General features: G+C 40.9%; 1 protein-coding gene across 1 annotated transcript in view; it reads left to right on the top strand.

Annotated features, from left to right (window-relative positions):
- snx9b (sorting nexin 9b) overlaps positions 1-25,708 on the top strand; it is a 132,787-nt gene that overhangs the window by 97,228 nt on the left and 9,851 nt on the right. The window contains exons 13-15 of the mRNA XM_063056023.1: positions 12,582-12,659; positions 22,402-22,478; positions 22,985-23,074. Of these exons, the coding sequence (XP_062912093.1) occupies positions 12,582-12,659; positions 22,402-22,478; positions 22,985-23,074 (245 nt within the window). The remainder of the gene's footprint in view (positions 1-12,581; positions 12,660-22,401; positions 22,479-22,984; positions 23,075-25,708) is intronic.

Consider the following 25,708-nt stretch of genomic DNA (forward strand, 5'->3'; position numbering starts at 1 on the left):
CCATCCACATCAGAAATGGGAAAAGGAAATGTGATCGTGTACGATCATGAAATATACTTAACATGCCAATGAGGTAGAGGGTGACAATCTTTTGTGCACAGTTTAAGTCCTTTTGTGTGCTAGTAGCAAAATGTCTACGCGTGCACACGCATACACCTTAGGGGGGCATTGTTTCTGGTATAGCAGGTACAGATAGGAAGGAAGAATGAGGTACTTGACTATAAGAAATGCAAGAGAACACTTAAAGAAATCAGGAGGGCTAAAAGAAGGCACGATGTTCCTCTAGCAGACAAGGTGATGGAGAATCCCAAGGACTCTACAGATACATAGATTAAGAGCAAGAATATAGCAAGTGACAGAATTGGTTCTCTGGCAGATCAGAGTGGTCATCTATGCAGGGAGCCGAAAGTGATGGGGGAGATCTCAGATGGAGTTTTTTGCATCTGTATTTCTTGTGAGACAGAGTCTGCAGAAGAATGGTAAAGGAGTGAGGTCATGGATCGGATACAGATTACAGAGGAGAAGGTGTTTGCTGTCCTGAGGGGACATTAGGGTGGATAAATCCCTAGGGCCTGCCAAGCTGTTCTCGTGCAGAAATCGCAGGGGCCCCAGCAGAGATACTTAAAGTGTCCTCAGCCATGGGTGAAATGCTGGACGATAGCTAATGTTGTTCCGGTGTTTCAAAAAGCCTCTAAGAATAAGCCAGGAAATAATAGGCCGTAATTATCAGCAGTTGCAAACTTATGAGAGTTTCTGCACATCTCACAACTTTCATGGTGTCAGGACACATCTCACAGTCAAGAAAGCTCACCAATGCCTCTACATTCTGAGGATACTAAAGGGCTGGACTATGCTAACCAATACTTACAACCTTCAATAGATATACAGTGAAGAGCACCTTCAAATGTTATGTCACTGCACGTACAGAACTGCACCATGGCAAATAGGAAGGCTCTAAAACGGGTAGTGAAAACTGTCCCAACGCATCACTGGGCAGCTGCCTACCCGCCTTCAAGGACATACATCTTTGCATATTTCATATTTTTTCTGCCTTTTCTCCTCATCCATCCATGCCAGGACTACCAGACTCAAACATTCCCCAAGCAGTACAGATGCTCTTGTGCCTAGTGTCACTTCATGTACATAAATCAATCTTTGTATAAGTAATCTTGTGAACAGTGGATTCTGGTTAATTGGGACACATCAAGACCAATACATTTTGGCCCAATTACGTGGCTGCCCAGATTAGCCAAAGTTTCGTGGAAATAGTTGTAAAGGTATAAAAAAGACAAACTACCATTTAACATACATCAGAGTTGCTGGTGAACGCAGCAGGCCAAGCAGCATCTATAGGAAGAGGCGCAGTCGACGTTTCAGGCCGAGACCCTTCGTCAGGACTAACTGAAGGAAGAGTGAGTAAGGGATTTGAAAGCTGGAGGAGGAGGGGGAGATGCAAAATGATAGGAGAAGACAGGAGGGGGAGGGATAGAGCCGAGAGCTGGACAGGTGATAGGCAAAAGGGGATACGAGAGGATCATGGGACAGGAGGTCCGGGAAGAAAGACAGGGGGGGGGGGGTGACCCAGAGGATGGGCAAGAGGTATATTCAGAGGGACAGAGGGAGAAAAAGGAGAGTGAGAGAAAGAATATGTGCATAAAAATGAGTAACAGATGGGGTACGAGGGGGAGGTGGGGCCTAGCGGAAGTTAGAGAAGTCGATGTTCATGCCATCAGGTTGGAGGCTACCCATCTTCCGTCTATTCCGTCTGGGTAGCCTCCAACCTGATGGCATGAACATCGACTTCTCTAACTTCCGCTAGGCCCCACCTCCCCCTCGTACCCCATCTGTTACTCATTTTTATGCACACATTCTTTCTCTCACTCTCCTTTTTCTCCCTCTGTCCCTCTGAATATACCTCTTGCCCATCCTCTGGGTCACCCCCCCCCCCCTGTCTTTCTTCCCGGACCTCCTGTCCCATGATCCTCTCGTATCCCCTTTTGCCTATCACCTGTCCAGCTCTCGGCTCTATCCCTCCCCCTCCTGTCTTCTCCTATCATTTTGCATCTCCCCCTCCTCCTCCAGCTTTCAAATCCCTTACTCACTCTTCCTTCAGTTAGTCCTGACGAAGGGTCTCGGCCTGAAACGTCGACTGCGCCTCTTCCTATAGATGCTGCTTGGCCTGCTGCGTTCACCAGCAACTTTGATGTATGTTGCTTGAATTTCCAGCATCTGCAGAATTCCTGTTGTTTGCATTTAAACAAACTACCATTTAACTGAGTAACAAATTATTAATTCCTAACAGTTATCGACAGAGGAATTCATTGAATGTATGCTGACATGTTCTTTTGATTGACTGTAAATTAACAAATTCAGTGCAGACACCTTATTGCAGATAGTGAATTGCCTTCAAACAGTGCTTTCAGTGATTTCATCTTACAAATCTTCATTTTAGTTGTAACATTCAAGATGATTGTTGATACCTTCAAATTCTTTGTAGCTCCTCACTTTATTTTCTCAGTTCATTTATTTCCTCAGTTCTTTTTCATTTCCGGTGTTTCTGGCATCTCCAGGCCTGAATGCTTGAAACCGCAGTGAACAAAACAGTTCTGAATTGTGTTCCTGCTTATTTCTCACTAACTATCAGTGACAAAAATCACTGCTTTTTGAACACAAACATGCAAGTGACTCTTTTTTATAAAAAAAAAGTTCACTCTAATCATGATGTAGTGACTAACGGCCACACGACATGCATGTGGCTGAAGCTAGTGAGAAAATGTTTGGCAACCGCCTCCTGTCCCAATTAAATGGCGTAGTGCCGCAAGTAAACGAAGGGAATTCTGGCTGTTCCATCGATTTGCTGTTGTTCTTGAAGAGTTGTCCCAAATAAGCAGCTGCCAGTTAACTGGAGTCCACTGTATGTATATTTATTGTGATTTTTAAAAAAATTACTGTGTTCTTAACCTTACGGTGTTTTTTGTGGGCTGCATTGGATTGGCATATCAATGATTTCATTCTCCTTTACACTCATGTATTGGAAATTAAATTAAACAATCTTGAACCTATATTAGGTTAGGGTAGATTTTCACATTTCTGCCCATTTACTTTCTTTTTAAGTTATCCATTGCATTTACATTTTGCTTAATTTTCTCTTGTATTATCAAACATTAATACCTGATACTCCCTCATTTTTTGTCATTTCCATCAGTTGTTGAGGAAATGTACATAGGCTATGGCAGAATAATCTCCTCTTTAAAGGCTGCCTGTTATTCATGCCCACCTGTCTGACTTGAAAAGAAAATTTCATGGCACTTCATTTTGAGAGGGAAATTGGAAAGAAAGGGATAAACATGGATTTGGAAAGGAAAGAAAAGTTGGAGGAAAGGGTGAATTTTGAATATTTAGGAGTGGAGAAGGAAACCATTTAGTTCCCTTTGGTGTGTACACCATTCTGTTAGTTCATGACTAGTCTTTACCTCAACTCCCTTACTTCATATCATCTGGTATAATTAGCTAATTAAAATCTTTCTATTCCAGTCCTGAAAATTTAAAATTATACAATATATACAACCTTTTTGAGTTATGTACTGTCTGTGTGAGAAAACAAACAGGCTGCAGAGACTGAATAAAGGTTCTTACAAATTAGTTACTTGTTTGGGAGAAAGATTCAGGTTAGATGTTTCCACTTGTACAGAACTTTTAAAAAGTAGGGTCACAAAATAATGTTGTTATTAATAAATCCGTCAAGGAACTTAGGAGAAACTTTCTAGCCAGAAATGATTAGGATACAGAGCCTAGTACTTAAAGTGAATGACTTGGCAATGTATCAGAAGTGAGGCAAGTTATGAGGGAGAAAGGAATAAAGGAATATAATAATAAAGTTGATTGGAAGCAGCCTGAACAGCAGCAGTAACCTGTCAGTTTGAATGATCTTTTGCTTTCATGTAATATTTATGGAATCGGAGGTGTCATTTTAGTGAATGACCTTGGAGAAGACTGCACAATATATCATTTTCTATTTGTGGTGCCCAAATTAAATGCTGTTTATCAAAGATTGGAGGGCCTGAGAAATATAAAACTGAGAACTTTGAAGTCAGAATTTCAAACAGTAATGGCCTTTTATTTTTAATCTGTACGAGGAGTTGAATTGACTTAATTTACATCCTTCACATATATGAGTAAAAACCTTTATGTTACATCTCCGTCTAAATGTGCAATTTACAGTAACTTGTAATAAATAGTATGCACAACAGGACAGTCAGTATAGTGCAGAAATACAATTGCATCAGTGTGAATTAATCAGTTTGATGGCCTGGTGGAAGAAACTGTCCCGGAGCTTTTATGCTCTGGTACCGTTTCCCAGATGGTAGAAGCTGGAACAGTTTGTGGTATGGGTGACTCACGTCTGCAATGATCCTTTGGGCCCTTTTTACACATCTGTCTTTGTTAATGTCCTGAATACTGGGAAGTTCACATACACAGATACGCTGGGCTGTCCACATCACTCTCTGCAGAGTCATGCGATTGAAGTAAGTATAGTTTCCATACCAGTCAGTGATGCAGCCAGCCAGGATGCTCTCAGTTGTGCCCCTGTAGAAAGTCCTTAGGATTTGAAGACTCATGCCAAACTTCTTCAACTGTCTGAGGTGAAAAAGGTGCTGTTGTGCTTTTTTCGCCACACAGCTGGTATGTATAGACCATGTGAGATTCTCGGTGATGTGTATGCCGAGGGAGTTAAAGCTGTTCACCCCTCAACCACAGATCCATTGATGACAATAGGAGTTAGCCTACCTTCATTCCTCCTGTAGTCCACAACCAGCTCCTTTGGTTTTGTGACATTGAGGGAGATGTTGTGTGCTTGATACCACTGTGTAAGGGTGATGACTTCTTCTCGTTATTATTTGAGATAAGACCAATTAATGGTGTATCGTCAGCAAATTTAGTTAGCAGATTGGAGCTGTGGGTGGCGACACAGTCATGGGTATACAGAGAGTAAAGGAGGGGGCTTAGGACACAGTTTTGAGGATCGCGGGCAGAGGTGAGGGAGCCCACCTGCCTGCGATCTGACAAGGATCCAGTTGCTCAAGGCAGGGTGAAGGCCAAGGTTTCCGAGCTTCTTGTCAAGCCTGGAGGGAATTATGGTGTTGAATGCTGAACTGTAGTCCAAGAACAGCATTCTCACATAAGCATCCTTTTTCTCCAGATGTGTCTGGCCATTGCATCATCAGTCAATCGGTAATGTTGGTAGGCGAATTGTAGGGTGTCCACTGTGTGTGGTGGCATGCTGCAGATGTAGTACTTCATCAGCACTTGCTTATTATTGAGGTGAGTGCAACAGGACGCTAGTCATTCAGACATGTTACCTTGGTCTTAGGGGCTTAGTTCTTGGGGCTCCTCAGATTCTCTCATCCACCATAAGACCAAAAGACCATAAGATATAGGAGCAGAAGTAGGCCATTTGGCCCATCAAGTCTGCTCCACCATTCTATCATGGGCTGATCCAAATCTTCCAGTCAGCCCACTCCCCTGCCTTCTCCCCATACCCTGTGATGCTCTAGCTAATCAAGAACTTATCTACCTCTGCCTTAAATGCATCCAATGTCTTGGCCTCCACAGCCGCTCTTGGCAAAAATTCCACAGATTTACTACCCCCGACTAAAGTAATATCTCCTCATCTCTGTTCTAACTGGATGTCCTTCAATCCTGAAGTCATGCCCTCTTGTCCTAGACTCCCCTACCATGGGAAATAACTTTACCAGATCCAATTTGTTCAGTCCTTTTAACATTCAGGAAGTTTCTATGAAATCCCCGCCCCCCCCCCATTCTCCTGAACTCCAGGGAATACAGCCCAAGAGATGCCAGACATTCCTCATACAATAACCCTTTCATTCCTGCAATCATTCTCGTGAATCTTCTCTGCTCTCCAATGTCAGTATATCCTTTTCAAAATAAGGAGCCCAAAACTGCACACAATACTCCCAAATGTGGTCTCACGAGTGCCTTATAGAGCCTTAACATCACATCCCTGCTTTTATATTCTATACTTCTAGAAATGAATGCCAACATTGCCTTTGCCTTCTGCACCACCGACTCAGCCTGGAGGTTAGCTTTAGGGTATCTTGCACAAGGACTCCCAAGTCCCTTTGCGTCTCTGCATTTTGAATTCTTTCTCATGTAAATAATAGTCTGCTCGTTTATGTCTTCCACCAAAGTGCATGACCATACAGTTTCCAATATTTGCCACTTCTTTGCCCTTTCCCCTAAACCAGCGGTCCCCAACCACAAAGCATGTGCTATCGGGCCGCAAGGAAACGATATGATTTGGCGATATGAGTCAGCTGTACCTTTCGTCATTCCCTGTCACGGCCACTATTGAACTTGAACGCACGCGAGGTCATTACGCACGCGTCATCCATGTCAGCACGGGAAGGAGATCAAATCCTCGAGCTTGCAAATGACGGCGGGCTGAAACGTATGTTTGACATAACATCTCTGCCAGCATTCTGGATCAAAGTCAAGGCTAAATATCCTGAGATAGCCATGAAAGCACTGAAATCGTTGCTTCTATTTCCAACATATCTCTGCAATGAATGCAACGAAAACTAAATTGCAGAATAGATTGGACATAAGGAACCCCCTTCGAGTATTGCTGCCTCCCATCACCCCTCGATAGGACCATCCTGTTGCAGGGAAACAAGCCCAGGGCTCCCACTGATTCAGCGATATTGGTGTGTTGCAATGATTTTATATGTTCATACGGGGAAAATATGTGCTGTGTGTTTAATATCCAAATGTGACTTAAAATGTTATGATGCTATTGACTTACTTATATAACCACATAACAATTACAGCACGGAAACAGGCCATCTCGGCCCTTCTAGTCCGTGCCAAACGCTACTCTCGCCTAGTCCCATCGACCTGCACTCAGCCCATAACCCTCCATTCCTTTCCTATCCATATACCTATCCAATTTTCCTTTAACTGATAATATTGAACCTGCCTCTACAACTTCGACTGGAAGTTCGTTCAACATTTACTTCAAGCTCCCCTGTCCTCCCCTGATAATTGACTTATCACTATATTCATGCAAGGAAAATATGCGCTGTGTGTTTAATATTAAATTCGTTAGATAAACCCTTTTAGAAATGAAATTGAGTGTATTAGCCACTTATCACCTATATTCCAGTCGTGATTAACACCCCCCTCTCCCCCCCTGTACAGAATCGCCAAAAACTATTTGTAGAAAAAAATCGGTACGAACACGCATGCACATGTTATGCATGTGCACTGGTGCCTGCGCAAGGCTTCATGGTCATTGTAGTCTTTCTCGGGTTAAACACAACGTATTTGACTGCTACTCTTGTCCATTGGCAATCCTACACCCACCCCCCCCCCACCCGAGGTCGGCTGGTCCACAAGAATATTGTCAATATTAAACCGGTCCGCTGTGCAAAAAAGGTTGGGGACCCCTGCCCTAAACTATCTAGGTCTCTCTGCAGACTCTCTGTTTCCTCAACACTACCTGTATCATTGGCAAATTTAGCCACAAGTCCATTAATCCTATAGTCCACGTCATTGACATACATCGTAAAAAGCAGCGGTCTCAACACTGATCCCTGTGGAACTCCACTGGTAACTAGCAGCCAGCCAGAATAGGATCCGTTTATTCCCATTCTGTTTTCTGTCGATCAGCTGATGCTCCACCCATGCTAGTAACTTCCCTGTAATTCCATGGGCCCTGATCTTGCTAAGCAGTCTCATCTGCAGCACCTTGTCAAAGGCCTTCTGAAAATCCAAGTTCACCACATCTACTGCATCTCCTTTGTCTACCCTGCTTGTAATTTCCTCAAAAAATTGCAGCAGGTTAGCCAGGCAGGATTTTCTTTCAGAACCCATGCTGGCTTTGGCCTGTCTTGTCATGAGTCTCCAGGTACTCCGTAATCTCATCCCTAACAATTGATTCCAATAACTTCCCAACCACTGTTGTCAGGCTAACATGTCTATAGTTTCCTTTCTGCTGCCTCCCACCCTTCTTAAATAGCGGAGTAACATTTGCAAATGGCCAGAATCTGTTGATCCTTGAAAGATCATTATTAATGCTTCCACAGTCTCTCCAGCTACTTCCTTCAGAACCCGAGGGTGCATTCCATCAGGTCCAGGAGATTTATCCACCCTCAGACCATTAAACTTCCTGAGTACCTTCTCAGTTGTAATTTTCCCTACACTTCACTGACACTCTTGAATGTCTGGTATACTGCAGATGTCTTCCACTGCGAAGACTGATGCAAAATACGCATTCAGTTCCTCTGCCATCTCTGCATCTCTCATTACAATATCTCCAGCATCATTTTTTATTGGTCCTATATCTACCATCAACTTTCCTTTACCTTTTATATACTTAAAAAAGCTTTTAGTATCTTGTTTGATATTAGTCGCCAGCTTCCTTTCAGAGTTCATCTTTTCCTTCCTAATGACCTTCTTAGTTTCCTTCTGCAAGTTTTTAAAAGCTGCCCAGTCCTCTACCTTCCCACTAGCTTTGGCTTCCTTGTATGCCCTCTCTTTTGCTTTTATTTTGGCTGTGACTTCACTTGTCAGCCACTATAGTGTCCTTCCTTTCAAAAATTTCTTCTTATTTGGAATATATCTATTTTGCTCTTCCCTCATTTTTCTCAGAAACTCCACCATTGGTAATTACTTTCAGATAGCCATGATAGCAATTAATTTATAATATGGAGACTGATCTCTTTTGCCCTTTAGGTTGTTTAGCCTTCAGTTAGATGTCTCACATAGTTTGGAAGGGACGGTGGGGAATTAAAAGAACCCAAGCAATGCATTCAGCTCACTGCAGAATTAATCTCACATTCTATTTCTGTCTGTCCCAAATGCTTGTGTTTCTTGTATTATTTACTTATACTGTGAATAGATGATCTATCTGTTTGCAGTGCTGATAGGTGTGTGATTTTTATTTTTGCCAGCAAAATGGAATCTAATCCTAAATCAGTGACAAAACTTGTCCTTTTTTTCTGCGCACATTGTGTCGACATAATGCTCATCATTAATAGTTTTTTAAAACTAAGAGCGGACAAATTCATCACAACTTTAAATACTTGTGCTTTACTGCTTGTTGATTGTGTTTGCCAATTTTCAAAGCAAGAGATTTTGAAAACTGGGCTGGGTGCGGTCAGCTGCGAATAATACATTTTGGTTCTACTCTCAAATTTTTCCTTTTGCTCCCAAATCAATGCCCTAAAAATTGAATAATAAATAACATAATCAAAAGATTTTTGCACACAGTAGGTATTTAAAACATTCAGAATATAACAACTAGAGTTCAAAGTAAATTTTATTAATAGAGTACATGCATGTCACCCATATACCCCTGAGATTCTTTTTCTGCAGGCATATTTAGCAAATCTGTAAGCAGGATCTGTAAACTGTAAACACCAGGAGCTGTAAACTGTAGACAGCAATGCAAATGCAGATAATAAATAAATAGCAATAAATAACTATCATGAAATAACAAGATAAGAGTTTTTAAGTGAGTGTAGTTATCCCCTTTTATTCAAGAGCCTGATTACCCTGAGGGGTAGTAATGATTTAAAAACAGTTTTTTTTAACATGTTTTAGACATGGTGGAGGACACCATGTTTAAAAAAATCTTTTATACTTTTCCCATGTGAAAATGCAGAGACAAATACAATTTATTTTTTTCTTTTGCAAACTTCTAAGAAATCAAATACAGCTTGGCTATATCAATGTATTCTCATCTTTCAGTTGCTTTTGATGCCCCATTTTCATGGATTGGAAAGAATTAACATGTTATTCAATACACACAAAAAAAAATGCTGGTGGAACTCAGCAGGCCAGGCAGCATCTATAGTCGACATTTTGGGCCCAGACCCTTCGTCAGGACTCTTCCTAAATCTCTTCCTATAGATGCTGCCTGGCCTGCTGCGTTCACCAGCAATTTTTTTTGTGTGTGTTGCTTGAATTTCCAGCATTTACAGATTTCCTCGTGTTTGTGTTGTTATGCAGTAGCCTTGATTGGATTGAAAAGTTGATGGTCTGGTACTTTACATTGGAATACACATTCTAAATGTGTAAATCAGCCAACTGAAAACATTGTGATGTTATCTTCCCAGGATAAAGCATGCTAAATCTACTACCATCACTGTGTGTGTGTGTGTGTATACACACAAAGCTAGGCAGAGATTTAAAGACCTCAAAATCACACAGGCTAGAAGCTTTCTTCATAGCTTTTAATGAGAACTTGCTTGTGAAAAGCTTTGCTGTTTTAAGGGCAAATAAAGAAAGGGTGGAGATGGATATTTTTCCACCTTGTGTGCTTCAAGTTGAAATCCAAATTACCCTGTGCAGGAAATTCTATTTTAAAGAAAACACAAAATAATCTGCAGATGCTGGGGTCAAAGCAACACTTACAACATGCTGGAGGAACTCAGCAGGTCGGGCAGCTTCCATGGAAACGATCAGACAACGTTTTGGGCCTGAAGCCTTCGTCAGGCCTGAAGAGTGAAGGGGCAGAGGCCCTATAAAGAAGGTGGGGGGAAGGTGGGAAGGAGAAGGCTGGTAGGTTCCAGGTGAAAAAGCAGTAAGGGGAAAGATAAAGGGGTGGGGGAGGGGAGGCAGGGAGGTGATAGGCAGGAAAGGTGAAGAAGGAATAGGGGAAAACACAATGGGTAGTAGGAGGAGGCGGAACCATGAGGGAGGTGATAGGCAGCTGGGGGTGGGGGCAGAGTGAAATAGAGATAAGGGAAGGGAGGAGGAGGATTACCGGATGTTGGAGAATTCTATGTTTATACCAAGGGGCTGGAGACTACCTGGACTGTATATGAGGTGTTGCTCCTACAACCTGAGTTTAGCCTCATCTTGGCAGTAGAGGAGGCCATGTATGGACATATCTGAATGGGAAGCAGAGTTGAAGTGGGTGGCTACTGGGAGATCCTGTCTGTTGTGGCGGACAGAGTAGAGGTGCTCGACGAAGCGGTCCCCCAATCTGCGTTGGGTTTCACCGATGTAGAGGAGGCCGCACCGGGAGCACCGGATGCAGTAGATGACCCCAACAGATTCGCAAGTGAAGTGTTGCCTCACTTGGAAGGACTGTTTGGGGGCCCTGAATGGTGGCAAGACAGGAGGTGTAGGGACAGGTGTAGCACTTGTGCTTATAGGGATAAGTGCCGGGTGGGAGATCCGTGGGGAGGGACGTGTGGATCAGGGATCAATCCCTTCGGAAAGCGGAGAGGGAAAGATGTGCTTAGTGGTGGGGTCCTGTTGAAGGTGGCGGAAGTTGCAGAGGATAATGTGCTGGATCCGGAGGCTGGTGGGGTGGTAGGTGAGGGCAAGGGGAACTCTGTCCCTGTTGTGGCGGGAGGATAGGGTGAGGGCCGAAGTGCGGGAAATGGAGGAGGTGCGGGTGAGGGCATCATTGATGACGGCAGAAGGGAAACCACGATCCTTAAAGAAAGAGGACACTTGAGATGTCCTGGAACGGAAAGCCTCATCCTGGGAGCAGATGCGGCGGAGACGGAGGAACTGGGAATAGGGAATGGCATTTTTGCATGTGGCAGGGTGGGAAGAGGTATAGTCGAGGTAGTTACGAGAGTCAGTGGGCTTGTAGAAGGTGTCAGTGGACAGTCTGTCTCCAGAGATGGAGACTGAGAGATTGAGAAAGGGGAGAGAAGTGTCCGAGAAAGACCAAGTGAATTGTATATTTTAAAGAAAGCTTACATTAGGGAGGTGATGTTCATACAAAACACACTGCATAAATGAACTGTGCTTCTAGAGACCAGAATACTAACTGAAAGAAGAAGCTCTTAAAATGATACAGAAGTGAAACCCAAAAGTCTTAAATAAATTACTAAAAATAAATTATAATAACTTGTATCATAGTAGTTCTTATCTTGTAATATGTAAAAATTTACCTCAGTTTTGAAGCTTTCTCATTCCATTTACCATTGTTTAAAAGTATTTGAAAAAAATAAATAATAGGCCTATTATTTTAATATGTGTTTATCATTTTGTTCTATTAATAACACATCACAAGGTGGCACCATATAGTGTGTTGATTAGTACTGCTGCCTTACAATTCTGGGGATTGTTTTCAATCTTGGCTGCTGTTTAATTCAAGTCTATGCACCCTTTGCCACTTGTGTTTCTTCTGGCTGCTTCCGTTTTTTAAAATCATTTTCTAAGACATGCTGTGTTTGGTCGTTTAATTATTTGTCTTAATTGCCCCTAGTATTGATGGATGGAAGGAGAATTGGGAATTGATGGGTATGTGAGAGAAAATACTGGGTAAGGGAAATGGGAAATGTTCTGAGAGCAGCAAAGACAAGGTGAGCTGAATGGTCATCTCCTCTGTGGATGTGAAATAGCTGAAAAAAGTGTGCAAGGTAAAGTTTATAATTTACAGTCAGAGAGGCAGGGGTAGTATAATAGGACAATTTTTTTGAAAGTCAACTGCTTTACCTATGTTCCTGAGCATCTGCAGATACTGTATGTGCAATTTGTATTGATTTCAACACTGAAGATAATTTAAGCTGACTGTGTTCTATGTTCTCTTAAAGCACTGCCTAAGGAGTATCAGAAGATAGGAAAAGCGCTGCAAAATCTTTCACAGGTCTTCACAACCAGTGGTTATGAAGGTACTATATTGCAATAATTTTTGCAGCTGTGTTTGCATATATATTTGATAAGCTGTTAAGTTAGATTTTTGCCCTAATTTCTTATGAATGTACCTCCCCTACATTTTCTATATTCCTTTCAGTCCTCCCCTGTTTTCACTTATCTTGCTTTACTATATGCTTCTCCTTTTTTTCCCCCTTTATCCAGCTCTCGATACTCCTTTTTCAGGTTTACTTGGAATCATTGTCCTTCTCTTTCACCCTTCAGGGAACTTATTGGCCCTGGACGCTTACATTCCACTTTAGAATGACTCCCACTTGTCAACTAACTTGCAAATAATTTCATGAAGTTCACTTTACCAGGTTCTGCCTCTGATGATAAAATCCTCCAGACCAGAGGCTTAATTTCTGATTCATCCTTGGAATTGGCAGAACATTGGTCACAATTTCCATAATTTTGTCTTTGACTGTAACCACTTACCCAGTTATATTTCCTGATTCGGTCTAATGCTCCAATATGATCATCTACTTTTGACTCAAGAAACTTCCCTGAAGTCTTCAGGACTGGTTGGCCTTATCAGGAATGATGACAGATGCAGTATAGAGAACAAGCGGAGCAGCTGGTGGATTGGTGTGAGGAGAACAACCTAAGCCTGAACATGGAGAAGACAAAGGAAGTCATTGTGGATTCAGGAAGGTGCAGACAAATCATCCCCCTCTACGAATACATGGATCCTCTGTACAAAGAGCTAAGTGCACTAAGTTCCTGGGAGTTCACATCACGGATGACCTCACTTGGTCCCTTAACATCACCTCCCTGAAAAAGGCGGCACAGCAGTGCCTCCAATTCCTACGAAGATTAAGGCAAGCAAGATTCCCACACCCCTCCCCCACCATCATAGCTGCATTTTACAGGAGCACCATTGAGAACGTCATGACAAGTTGCATCTCCATCTGGTATGGGAGCAATCGAGCATTGGACCAGACGTCTCTACAAATGACTGTGGAATAGCTGAGAGGATCATAGAGGTCTCCCTACCATCCACTGGGGACATTTATCAGGAGTGCTGCATATGCAGGGCCCTTAGTATTATCAGGATCCCACCCATCCATCCAGCATTCTCTCTGACTTACTACCATCAGGCAGGAGATGATAATGCATAGAAACAAGGACGGTCAGGATGAGAAACAAGTTCTTCCCCCAGGCCATTAGACTTCTGTTCGAGTGTCACTGGTTAATCTGTTCCGTACCTTACAATATTTAATATTAATGCACTTTAGTTTGTTGTGTATGTGTGATTCATCTGTAGATGTTATCCTTACCTTCATAAGTTATTATGTGTTGTGTGTACTACTGTCCTTTACACCCTGGTATGAAGAAACATTGTCACATTTGTATATCCATTATGGTTATATATGTTACATGCATGTATGCCATTTAATGACAAGAAACTTCACTTGACTTGACATATCTAAATCAACTAAAAATTATTTAATATGAAGTTTAGCTATTGACTTCTAAAAGTTATTGAAATACAAAGAGATCATCTTTGTCCCATAGCTATAATGATCTTTGGTAAACCTTTTATCATCCACCCGAACCCCTCTGTAGCCTTGTTGGGTTCATGCAAATTAATGCAGCATAAGACATAATTAGGCCATTCAGTCCATTGAGCCTGCTCTGTCATTCCATCATGGCTGATTTATTATCCCCCTCAACCCCATTCTCTTGTCTTCTCCCTGTAACCTTTGACACAAGAACATATCGGCCTCCATAAGTACAACGAGATCTAGATGTCTTTGTTCATCAGTCACTGAAAGTAAGCATGCAGGTACAGCAGGCAGTGAAGAAAGCTAATGGGATGCTGGCCTTCATAACAAGGGGAATTGAGTATAGGAGCAAAGAGGTCCTTCTGCAGTTGTACAGGGCCCTGGTGAGACCACAGCTGGAATATTGTGTACAGTTTTGGTCTCCAAATTTGAGGAAAGACATTCTAGCTATTGAGGGAGTGCACCAGGTTAATTCCAGGGATGGCGGGACTGTCATATGTTGAAAGATTGGAGCGACTGTGGTTGTGTGCACTGGAATTTAGAAGGATGAGAGGGGATCTGATTGAAACATATAAGATTATTAAGGGATTGGACACGCTAGAGGCAGGAAACATGTTCCCGGTGTTTGGGGAGTCCAGAACCAGAGGCCACAGTTTAAGAATAAGGGGTAGACCATTTAGAACAGAGTTGAGGAAGAACTTTTTCACACAGAGGGTTGTGGTTCTGTGGAATGTTCTGCCTCAGAAGGCAGTGGAGGCCAATTCTCTGGATTCTTTCAAAAAAGAGTTAGAGCTCTTAAAGATAGCGGAGTGAAGGGATATGGGGAGAAGGCAGGAAAAGAGTACTGATTGTGGATGATCAGCCATGATCACAGTGAATGGCGGTGCTGGCTCAAAGGGCTTAATGGCCTACTCCTGCACCTATTGTCTGTTGTCCATTTAAATATACCCAATGACTTGATGTCCACAGCTGTCTATGCAATGAATTCCACAGTTTTACTACCTTCTGGCTAAAGAAATTCCCTTCCATTTGTCTTCTAAGCCAGTGGTCCCCAACCTCCGGGCCGCAGACCGATACACTGCCGCAAAGAATGCAGTGGTGCAGCGGTAGTCAGAATGCACCCGGCACATCTTTAAGAAAAAAAAATGAAATAAACAAGCTAATTAATTAGGTGCCGCTCGGCACGTAAATGTCAGCCCAGATCAGAGGCGACGCAATCGGCAACCGCCTCTGATCTGGGCCAACATTTATGTGCCGGGCGGCACCTAATTTGCTAGCTTGTTTATTTCAGCTTTTTTCTTAAAGATGTGTTGGGTGCGTTCCGACTACTGCTGCACCACTGCATTCTTCGCGGCAGTGTATCGGTACGCGACCCAGAGGCTGGGGACCACTGTTATAAACATACAGTGCCTACGAAAAGTATTCACTCCCCTTGAAAGTTTTCATGTTTTATTGTTTTACAACATTGAATCTCTGTCAATTTAATTTTGGTTTTTTGACTCTGCTCAACAAAAAGGACTTTTTTGTGTCAAAGTGAAAACAGACCTAAAACAAAGTGATCTAAATTAATCACAAATATAAAACACAAAATAATTGATTGCATAAGTATTCACCACCTTTAATATGACACACCAAATCATCACTGGTGCAGCCAATTGGTTTTAGAAGTCACATAATTAGTTAAATTGAGATCACTGTGTTCAGTTAAGGTGTTTCAATTGATTAGTAAAAATACACCTGTATCTGGAAGGTCCAATTGCTGGTAGTCAGTATCCTGGCAAAAGCTACACCATGAAGACAAAAGAACACTCCAAGAAACTCCACGAAAAGGTTATTGAAAAGGACAAGTCAGGAGATGGATACAAGAAAATTTCCATGTCACTGAATATCCCTTGGAGTACAGTTTAGTCAATCATCAATATAGGGTAAGAATATGGCACAACTGTAAATCTGCCGAGAGCAGGCTGTCTTCATGAATGACTGTGCAAGAAGGGGACTAGTGAGGGAGGCCACCTAAAGACCTATGACAACTCTGGAGGAGTTACAAGCTTCAGTGGCTGAGATTGGAGAACTGCCCATTCAACAACTGTTGCCCAAATTGAAGTTTTTGGCCATCAGACCAAGCACTATGTTTGGCATAAGCCATACATAGCACATCATCAAAAGCACACCATCCCTATCATGAAGCATGGTGGTGGCTGTATCAAGCTGTGGAGATGCTTCACTGCAGCAAGCCTGGGAAGGCTTGTGAAGGTAGAGGGTAGAATGAATGGAGCAAAATACTGGGAATCTTGGAGGAAAACCTGTTGCAGTCGACAAGAGAAATGTAACTTGGGAGAAGATTTGTTTTCCAGCAGGGCAATGACCCTAAGCTTAAAGCCAAAGCTACACAGGAATGGCTTAAAAGCAACAAAGTTAACCTGGAGTGGCCAAGTCAAAATCCAGACCTCAATCCAATTGAGAATTTGTGGCTGGATTTGAAATGGGCTGTTCGCTCATGATCTCCATGCAATTTGACAGAGCTTGAGCAATTTTGTAAAGAAGAATGGGGGAAAAATTGCAGTGTCCAAAGCTGATAGAGACCTATCCACACAGATTCAAGGCTGTAATTGCTGACGAAGGTGCATCTACTAAATACTGACTTCAAGGAAGTGAGTAATTATGCCGTCAATTATTGTGTTTAATAATTATAATAAATTTAGACCAATTTGTAGAAATTTGTTTTTACTTTGACACAAAAGAATCTTTTTCTATTGATCAGGGTCAAAAAAGCCAAATAAAATCCACTGTGATTCAATGATGTAAAACAATAAAGCATGAAAACTTCCAAAGGGATGAATATTTTTTGTAGGCATTGTATGTCGCTCTGTTCTGAGACTGTGCCCTTTGGTTCTAGCCTATAGAAAACATCCTCTCCAAATCCACTCTTTAGGCCTTTCAATATTTGATGAGTTTCAATGAACGCTTAGCGGCCACACTTCCAGTTGTGCTTCCCTTTTACTGATAAATGAATATGAAGCTAAGCCATATTTGAAGAACTATATGTTTGTTTTAGGCTTATATCCTGTATATAAATAGGTTATTTCTTACTTGCCTGACATTCAAATTGTCTAAGCAGGAGGTTGCTTATTGTTTGCTACTTCCCTAAATGTCCAAAAAATTTGGCTTTTATGTCTGTCCCAAGTAAATTCATCAACAATAAAAAGACATGTACTTTCCAGCATGAAGCTGGTATATATGTGACAGTTGTTTTTGTAAAGTGGCATGCAAAAGTTTGAGCATCCCTAGTCAAAATTTCTGCTACTGTGAATAGCTAAGCAAGTAAAAGATTACCTGATTTCCAAAAGGCATAAAGTTAAAGATGACACATTTTTAAAATATTTTAAGCACGATTACTTTTTAATTTCCATCTTTTACAGTTTCAGAATAACAAAAAAGGAAAAGGGCCGGAAGCAAAAGTTTGGGCACCCTGCATGGTCAGTACTTAGTAACACCCCCTTTGGCAAGTATCACAGCTTGTAAACGCTTTCTGTAGCCAGCTAAGAGACTTTCAATTCTTGTTTGGGGGATTTTTGCCTATTCTTCCTTGCAAAAGGTTTCTAGTTCTGTGAGATTCTTGGGCCATCTTGCATGTGCTGCTCTTTTGAGGTCTATCCACAGATTCTCGATGATATTTAGGTCGGGGGACTGTGAGGGCCATGGCAAAACCTTCAGCTTGCACCTCTTGTGGTAGTCCATTGTGGATTTTGAGGTGTATTTAGGATCATTATCCTGATGTAGAAGCCATCCTCTTTTCATCTTCAGCTTTTTTACAGACGGTGTGATGTTTGCTTTCAGAATTTGCTGGTATTTAATTGAATTCATTCTTCCCTCTACCAGTGAAATGTTCCCTGTGCCACTGGCTGCAACACAAGCCCAAAGCATGATCGATCCACCCCTGGCTTAACAGTTGGGGAGGTGTTCTTTTCATGAAACTCTGCGCCCTTTTTTTTTTCTCCAACCATACCTTTGCTCAAAAAGTTCTATTTGAACTTTTTGAATAGAACTTGAATAGAAATGGGCAAAGGTATGTTTGGAGAAAAAAGGGTGTGGAATTTCATGAAAAGAACCCCTCTCCAACTGTTAAGCACAGGGGTGGATCGATCATGCTTTGGGCTTGTGTTGCAGCCAGTGGCACGGGGAACATTTACTGGTAGAGGGAAGGATGAATTCAATTAAATACCAGCAAATTCTGGAAGCAAACATCACACTGTCTGTTTAAAAAAAAAAGCTGAAGATGAAAAGAAGATGGCTTCTACAACAGGATAATGATCATAAACACAGCTCAAAATCCACAATGGACTACCTCAAGAGGTGCAAGCTGAAGGTTTTGCCATGGCCCTCACAGTCCCCCGACCTTAACATCATCGAGAATCTGTGGATAGACCTCAAGAGCAGTGCATGCAAGACGGCCCAAGAATCTCACAGAACTAGAAGCCTTTTGCAAGGAAGAATGGGCGAAAATCCCCCAAACAAGAATTGAAAGACTCTTAGCTGGCTACAAAAGGTGTTTACAAGCTGTGATACTTGCCAAAGGGGGTGTTACTAAGTACTGACCATGCAGGGTGCCCAAACTTTTGCTTCGGGCCCTTTTCCTTTTTTTGTTATTTTGAAACTGTGAAAGGTGGAAGTAAAAATGTAATCTTGCTTAAAATATTAAAGAAATGTGTCATCTTTAACTTCATGCCTTTTGAAAATCAGGTAATCTTGTACTTGCTTAGATATTCACAGTAACAGAAATTTTGACCAGGGTGCCCAAACTTTTGCATGCCACTGTATGCTGCAATATCATAAATGTACATACAAAGATTGCTGCAATACTCTTGTACGTGCCCAGTATGATGATTGATTCTTAAAGCTGAAAAGTACTATTTGAAAGGAAAAAGTCAAGTAATTCATAATCCAGTTTATAAGTAAATATCCTGGAAAAGTATGGCTGACAATAATCTTGCAGCAGGACTCGATTATATTTTGAGAAGTTACGTTAAACTTTTGCAAGCTTATTATTTCAACCTGTTACAGGAAGTATTACTTTATTATAATTAATGTTTTGCAATCACTCCAGCACTTGTCTAGGTTTTAAAACTTAAAATTCTCCATCTTCAATTTTGGATCTTTTTACATCATTGGTGGCAAGTCTAGTGAGTGTTAGTAAGTTATATTTCTGCGTTAATATTATACTGTAATCTTTAGTGAATGATGATCCACAGAATGCAAACTACCTTAAATAACATTTCAGAAACTGAGTCTTATAATATTGTATATTTCCATCATTAACATTATCATCAAAGTTAGGAACGCAAACAACAGGAATTCTGCAGATGCTGGAAATTCAAGCAACACACATCAAAGTTGCTGGTGAACGCAGCAGGCCAGGCAGCATCTCTAGGAAGAGGTGCAGTCGACATTTCAGGCTGAGACCCTTCGTCAGGACTAACTGAAGGAAGAGTTAGTAAGAGATTTGAAAGTGGGAGGGGGAGGGGGAGATACAAGATGATAGGAGAAGACAGGAGGGGGAGGGATGGAGCCAAGAGCTGGACAGGTGATTGGCAAAGGGGATATGAGAGGATCATGGGACAGGAGGTTCAGGGAGAAAGACAAGGTGGGGGGGAAACCCAGAGGATGGGCAAGGGATATAGTCAGAGGGACAGAGGGAGAAAAAGGAGAGAGAGAGAAAGAATGTGTGTATAAAAATAAAAAACGGATGGGGTACGGGGGGGGTGGGGCATTAGCGGAAGTTAGAGAAGTCGATGTTCATGCCATCAGGTTGGAGGGTACCCAGACGGAATATAAGGTGTTGTTCCTCCAACCTGAGTGTGGCTTCATCTTTGCAGTAGAGGAGGCCGTAGATAGACATGTCAGAATGGGAATGGGATGTGGAATTAAAATGTGTGGCCACTGGGAGATCCTGCTTTCTCTGGCGGACAGAGCGTAGGTGTTCAGCAAAGCGATCTTCCAGTCTGCTTTGGGTATCGCCAATACATAGAAAGCCACATTGGGAGCACTGGACGCAGTATATCACCCCAGCCGACTCACAGGTGAAGTGTCGCCTCACCTGGAAGGACTGTTTGGGGCCCTGAATGGTGGTAAGGGAGGACGTGTAAGGGCATGTGTAGCACTTGTTCTGCTTACAAGGATAAGTGCCAGGAGGGAGATCAGTGGGGAGGGATGGGGGGGGGGATGAATGGACAAGGGAGTCGCGTAGGGAGCGATCCCTGCGGAAACCAGGGGGGTGGGAGGGAAAGATACCACTAAGCACATCTTTCTCCTGGCACTTATCCTTGGGCCCAAATGGCCACACATTTTAATTCCACATCCCATTCCCATTCTGACATGTCTATCCACGGCCTCCTCTACTGTAAAGATGAAGCCACACTCGGGTTGGAGGAACAACACCTTATATTCCGTCTGGGTACCCTCCAACCTGATGGCATGAACATCGACTTCTCTAACTTCCGCTAACGCCCCACCCTCCCCTCGTACCCCATCCGTTTTTTATTTTTATACACACATTCTTTCTCTCACTCTCTTTTTTCACCCTCTGTCCCTCTGACTATACCCCTTGCCCATCCTCTGGGTTTCTTCCCCCCGCCCCCGTCTTTCTCCCCGGACCTCCTGTTCCATGATCCTCTCATATCCCCTTTGCCAATCACCTGTCCAGCTCTTGGCTCCATCCCTCCCCCTCCTGTCTTCTCCTATCATCTTGTATCTCCCCCTCCCCCTCCCACTTTCAAATCTCTTACTAACTCTTCCTTCAGTTAGTCCTGACGAAGGGACTCAGCCTGAAACGTCGACTGTACCTCTTCCTAGGGATGCTGCCTGGCCTGCTGCGTTCACCAGCAACTTTGATGTGTGTTGCATCAAAGTTAGGAGTTTGTTTTCTTTTGTCAAGGTGAGATTACATTCTTGGCTGAAATAAAAGGGCTTTTGTGAAGTTAAACATCCTATCGTGGGGAGTTTCCACCATAGAGGCAATTGTGATTCCAATACAAATTGCAACCACCTTGAAAAGTTTCTTCCATCCCATCCCTTCCTCAAACCCCGTAGGTGGCTGCTAAACTCATTGGCCTAGTCACAAATCTACCTTGAATTAGCATAATTATGTTATATTTTAAAACTTGTGTTTTTGTTGGAATGTAGGGAAATGAGGAGAGACCTTATTGAAGTGTTTAAAATTGAGAGGCATGGATGAGGTAGATGGTAACAGCCTTTTTCCTAGAGTAGTCCAAAACTAGGAAGTTTATGCTTGGGGTGAGAAGGAAAAGATTTAAAAAGGATCTGAGGGGCAACTTTTGCCATGGAAAGGGTAGTGACTATATGGAATGAACTAACCGAGGAAGTGGTTCATTTAAGAAATACTTGGATAGGTACTTGAGGAGTTCGGTCTTGGAGGGACATGTGCTAAACACAGGAAATTGGGTCTAGCTGGATGGACAACATGGTTAGCATGGACTGGTTGGACTGAAGGGCCTTTATCCATACTGTATTGCTCTCTGACTCTAAACTACTTTCTGAAGACGGTAACTTTGTGATTTGATCAACACATTTAAAAAATAGTTTGGTCACAAAAAGTAATTATTTAAAAAGCAGCGTCAGCTTAATATGTGAATACCTGATGATAAATTGATAGAAATGGCAAAATAAAAACAAGGAAACAGAAATTGGGTCCTAAACACAAGAGATTATGTAGATGTGGAAATCCAGAGTAACTCTCACAAAATGTTGGAGGACCTCAGCAGGTCAGGCAGCATCTGTGGGTAAAAAAAATAAGCAGATGGTGTTTCAGGCTGAGACCCTTCATCAGTATCTATACTTCTTTGGGCTAGGAATGAGTGCAGTGGGCATAAACTCCATGTGGCAGTCTGGTTCTGTGTGGCAGGTTGGTTCTGTGTACAGTTCAGAGTCTGCATTTAACACAATGTATATTAATGCTGAAATGGTGGAGACTTTATTGGCACTGAATGTAACTTGCGTTTAAAGTTGTGTGATATTTTTGAGGCCAGAGTTTGGATAACAGTGCCACAGTCAATACAATCAAAAGGAGGCTCTAAGCCTGTTTGCATGTGGACATGGTCATTTTGTAAAAAAAATCTTTTCTGTGGCTTGGTGTATTATTCATAACAATTGTAATTTAATTTGCCAAGAACTCACTGTTTATTCATTTGTATTTCAGGTGAATCCATTCTGACAGATCCTTTAACTGAAGCAGGAAAGACCTATGAAGAAATAGCTAACCTCTTTGCAGAACAGGTATAAAAAATGTTCTTAGTTTGGGTGATTGCATGGAAATGTAAAATAGGCATGTAACATTCATAAATGCATTGCATATGAAACAATGTCATTTTAATTTAATGGCAGCTTTTTCATTGTGAACCATGATCTAAGCCATCAGCTTGGTGGTGAAACACGAGATTTTGATCATTCTGCAAGTATTACTTAAATTTTGATTCAGCTTGACAATTTTTGACCATGTTGGTATTATTACTGATAAAGTAAGTATGAGTTAGATTACAAGTATACTATACCTCAGGCTGCTGATGTGGTTCAACACCGGGAAATCAAAGAGGTGATGAAGAAACATGAGAAATACTGATTTTGGTTTGAAGAGAGATTGTGCACTTACAATATGTAAAACATTGTTCTTTATCACATGGGAGAAACTACTGGAATTGAAATTATGACATCCAAGTATGAGAGAGATTTTTGCAGCATGTGCCGTTGTGTGGAAATGTCATATAAACTTATGTCTTCAACAGCCCAAAAAAGATCTGCATTATTTGATGGAAACCAACCAGGAATACAAAGGATTATTAGGATGTTTCCCTGATATCATTGGAGTGCACAAGGTAAAAGAAAATTAACAAGTGAAATGTTCTATTGAAGTTTTTTTTTTGCCGAGTCAGACAACAATAAGAGCAGAATTTAAAAAAATTGAAGCAAGATGATGTGAAGCTAAACATCCAACATAAGGCTGGAGAACTATATTAATGTAATTCATAATCCCAGTATTGATGACATATTTTATAAAGTAGGATGTGTAGATAGAGATGAAAAATTCATAGCCAGCAGATGAAATAAACTCCATTTTACAATCGGTATTAAGAATGCTGTCAACTGAGTAGCAGCTGGAAACTGAATATTGAAACATATGATATACAGTGTAAAAAGTAATTTTTATGGGCCATATTTACTATTCTTGCATTTTAGCGTGCTGGTTTGGGCATAACAGCCAAGTTGTTCAGCTAATTTTATTTAGAGATATTGCACAGTAACAGGCTCTTACAGTGCACCGAGCCTGCACCACCCAATTATAACCATGTGACCAATTAATCTACTAACTTATACATTTTTGTTATGTGGGAGGAAACCCACATGGTCACAAACATTCAATCCTCAACCATATTTTTGAATATGTTTAAGTAGTTTAGCAAGTATCTCAGTGCAAGCGCAACGAAGGACAAGAGGCACTCCAGCTTCAATTGAGGAATCTTTCCAGCCTCTATCATAAATTATGTTTCTTTCTTTCTTTTTAAATCTTTTTATTGAATAAGTATACAAAAGGGTAAGCCATATAGGCACTAATACACTGTTAGAATATAATAAAATTACAGGAGATATTAATACAAAAAAAATGATACAAACAATGTAATTTAAACATAACGTACCAAGGTAACATAATAGTATACTAATTTTTATATATATATCAATAGAGAAAAGGAAAAAAAAACCCCCCAAAAAAAACCACCGTGCAACTAACTAAAAGCAAAGCAATGGGCTAACTTGAAACCAAACAGAGTTAAAAAACTTAAAATCACGTCCTCAATCCCAACCTCCATTAAAAACAGTAAAAAAAAACAAGAAGGGTATATATTACATTAAATGAAAATATTGAATGAAAGATCTCCAGGTCTGTTCAAATTTAAATGAGGAATCATAAAGATTGCTTCTAATTTTCTCCAAATTCAAGCATAATATCGTCTGAGAAAACCAAAAAAAGGTAGTTGGAGCATTAGGCTCTTTCCAATGTTGTAAGATACATCTTTTCGCCATTAAAATAAGAAATACAATCATTCTACGGGCTGAAGGAGAAAGATTACTGGAAATTTTAGGTAGTCCAAAGATAGCAGTAATAGGGTGAGGAGAGATATCTATATTCAATACCTTGGAGATAGTATTAAAAATGTCTCTACAAAAAGTTTCCAGAGTAGGACAAGACCAAAACATATGAGTTAAAGAGGCTATCTGCCCCGGACATCTATCACAAAAAGGATTAATATGAGAATAAAAGCAAGCTAATTTATCTTTGGACATATGTGCTCTATGAACCACTTTAAACTGAATTAGGGAATGTTTAGCACAGATAGAGGAAGTATTGACTAATTGTAAAATCTGCCCCCAGTCATCCACAGAAATGATAGACCCCAATTCCTGTTCCCAATCTACCCTAATCTTATCAAATGGAGCTTTCCTAAGTTTCATAATAATATTATAAATCATAGCCGATGCACCTTTCTGACATGGATTAAGGTTAATTATGGTATCTAAAATGTATGTAGGAGGAAGCATTGGAAAGGAAGAAAGTATAGTACTTTTTTAAAAGTAAATTTCTAACTTGTAGATATCTAAAAAAATGTATTCTTGATGAATTATATTTATTAGATAATTGTTCAAAAGACATAAGGGAACCATCTAAAAATAAATCCAAAACCGTGAAATACCCTTAGTCTTCCAAATTTGAAAAGCACGATCCGTAAAAGAGGGAGGAAAAAATATGTTACCTAAAATAGGAATCGCTAGCCCAAATTGGTTAAGATCAAAAAATTTTCTGAATTGAAACCAAATACGTAAGGTATATTTAACTATCGGGTTAGATACCTGTTTAAGGCATTTCAAATCAAAAGGAAGAGAGGAAACTAAAATAGAGCCAAGTGTATGACCCTGAACAGATTGTAATTCCAATTCTACCCATTTAGGAATGGATAGTATATCCTGGTCAAGTAACCAAAATTTCATATGTCGAATATTAATTGCCCAATAATAAAGTCTAAAGTTAGGTAATGCTAAACCTCCATCTCTCTTAGCTTTCTGTAAATGTATTTTACCCAGTCTCGGGTTTTTATTTTGCCAAATAAATGAAGAAATTTTGGAGTCAACTTTATCAAAAAAAGATTTTGGAACAAAAATTGGTAATGCCTGAAATATATATAAAAAATTTTGGCAAAAAAAAATCTTAACTGCATTAATACGACCAATCAAAGTTAAATATAAAGGAAACCATTTAGATGAAAGTTGAATAATAAGGTCAATTAAGGGTAAGAAGTTAATCTTAAATAAATCTTTGTATTTACAAGTAATTTTAATCCCAAGATATGAAAAATAATTATTAATCAATTTAAATGTAAAGTTATAATATAAGGGAAGTTGTTTATTAATCGGGAAAAGTTCACTCTTACTAAGATTTAATTTATAACCTGAAAAAA

The sequence above is a fragment of the Mobula hypostoma genome, chromosome 8, assembly GCF_963921235.1.
Source record: "Mobula hypostoma chromosome 8, sMobHyp1.1, whole genome shotgun sequence".
Taxonomy (NCBI): domain Eukaryota; kingdom Metazoa; phylum Chordata; class Chondrichthyes; order Myliobatiformes; family Myliobatidae; genus Mobula; species Mobula hypostoma.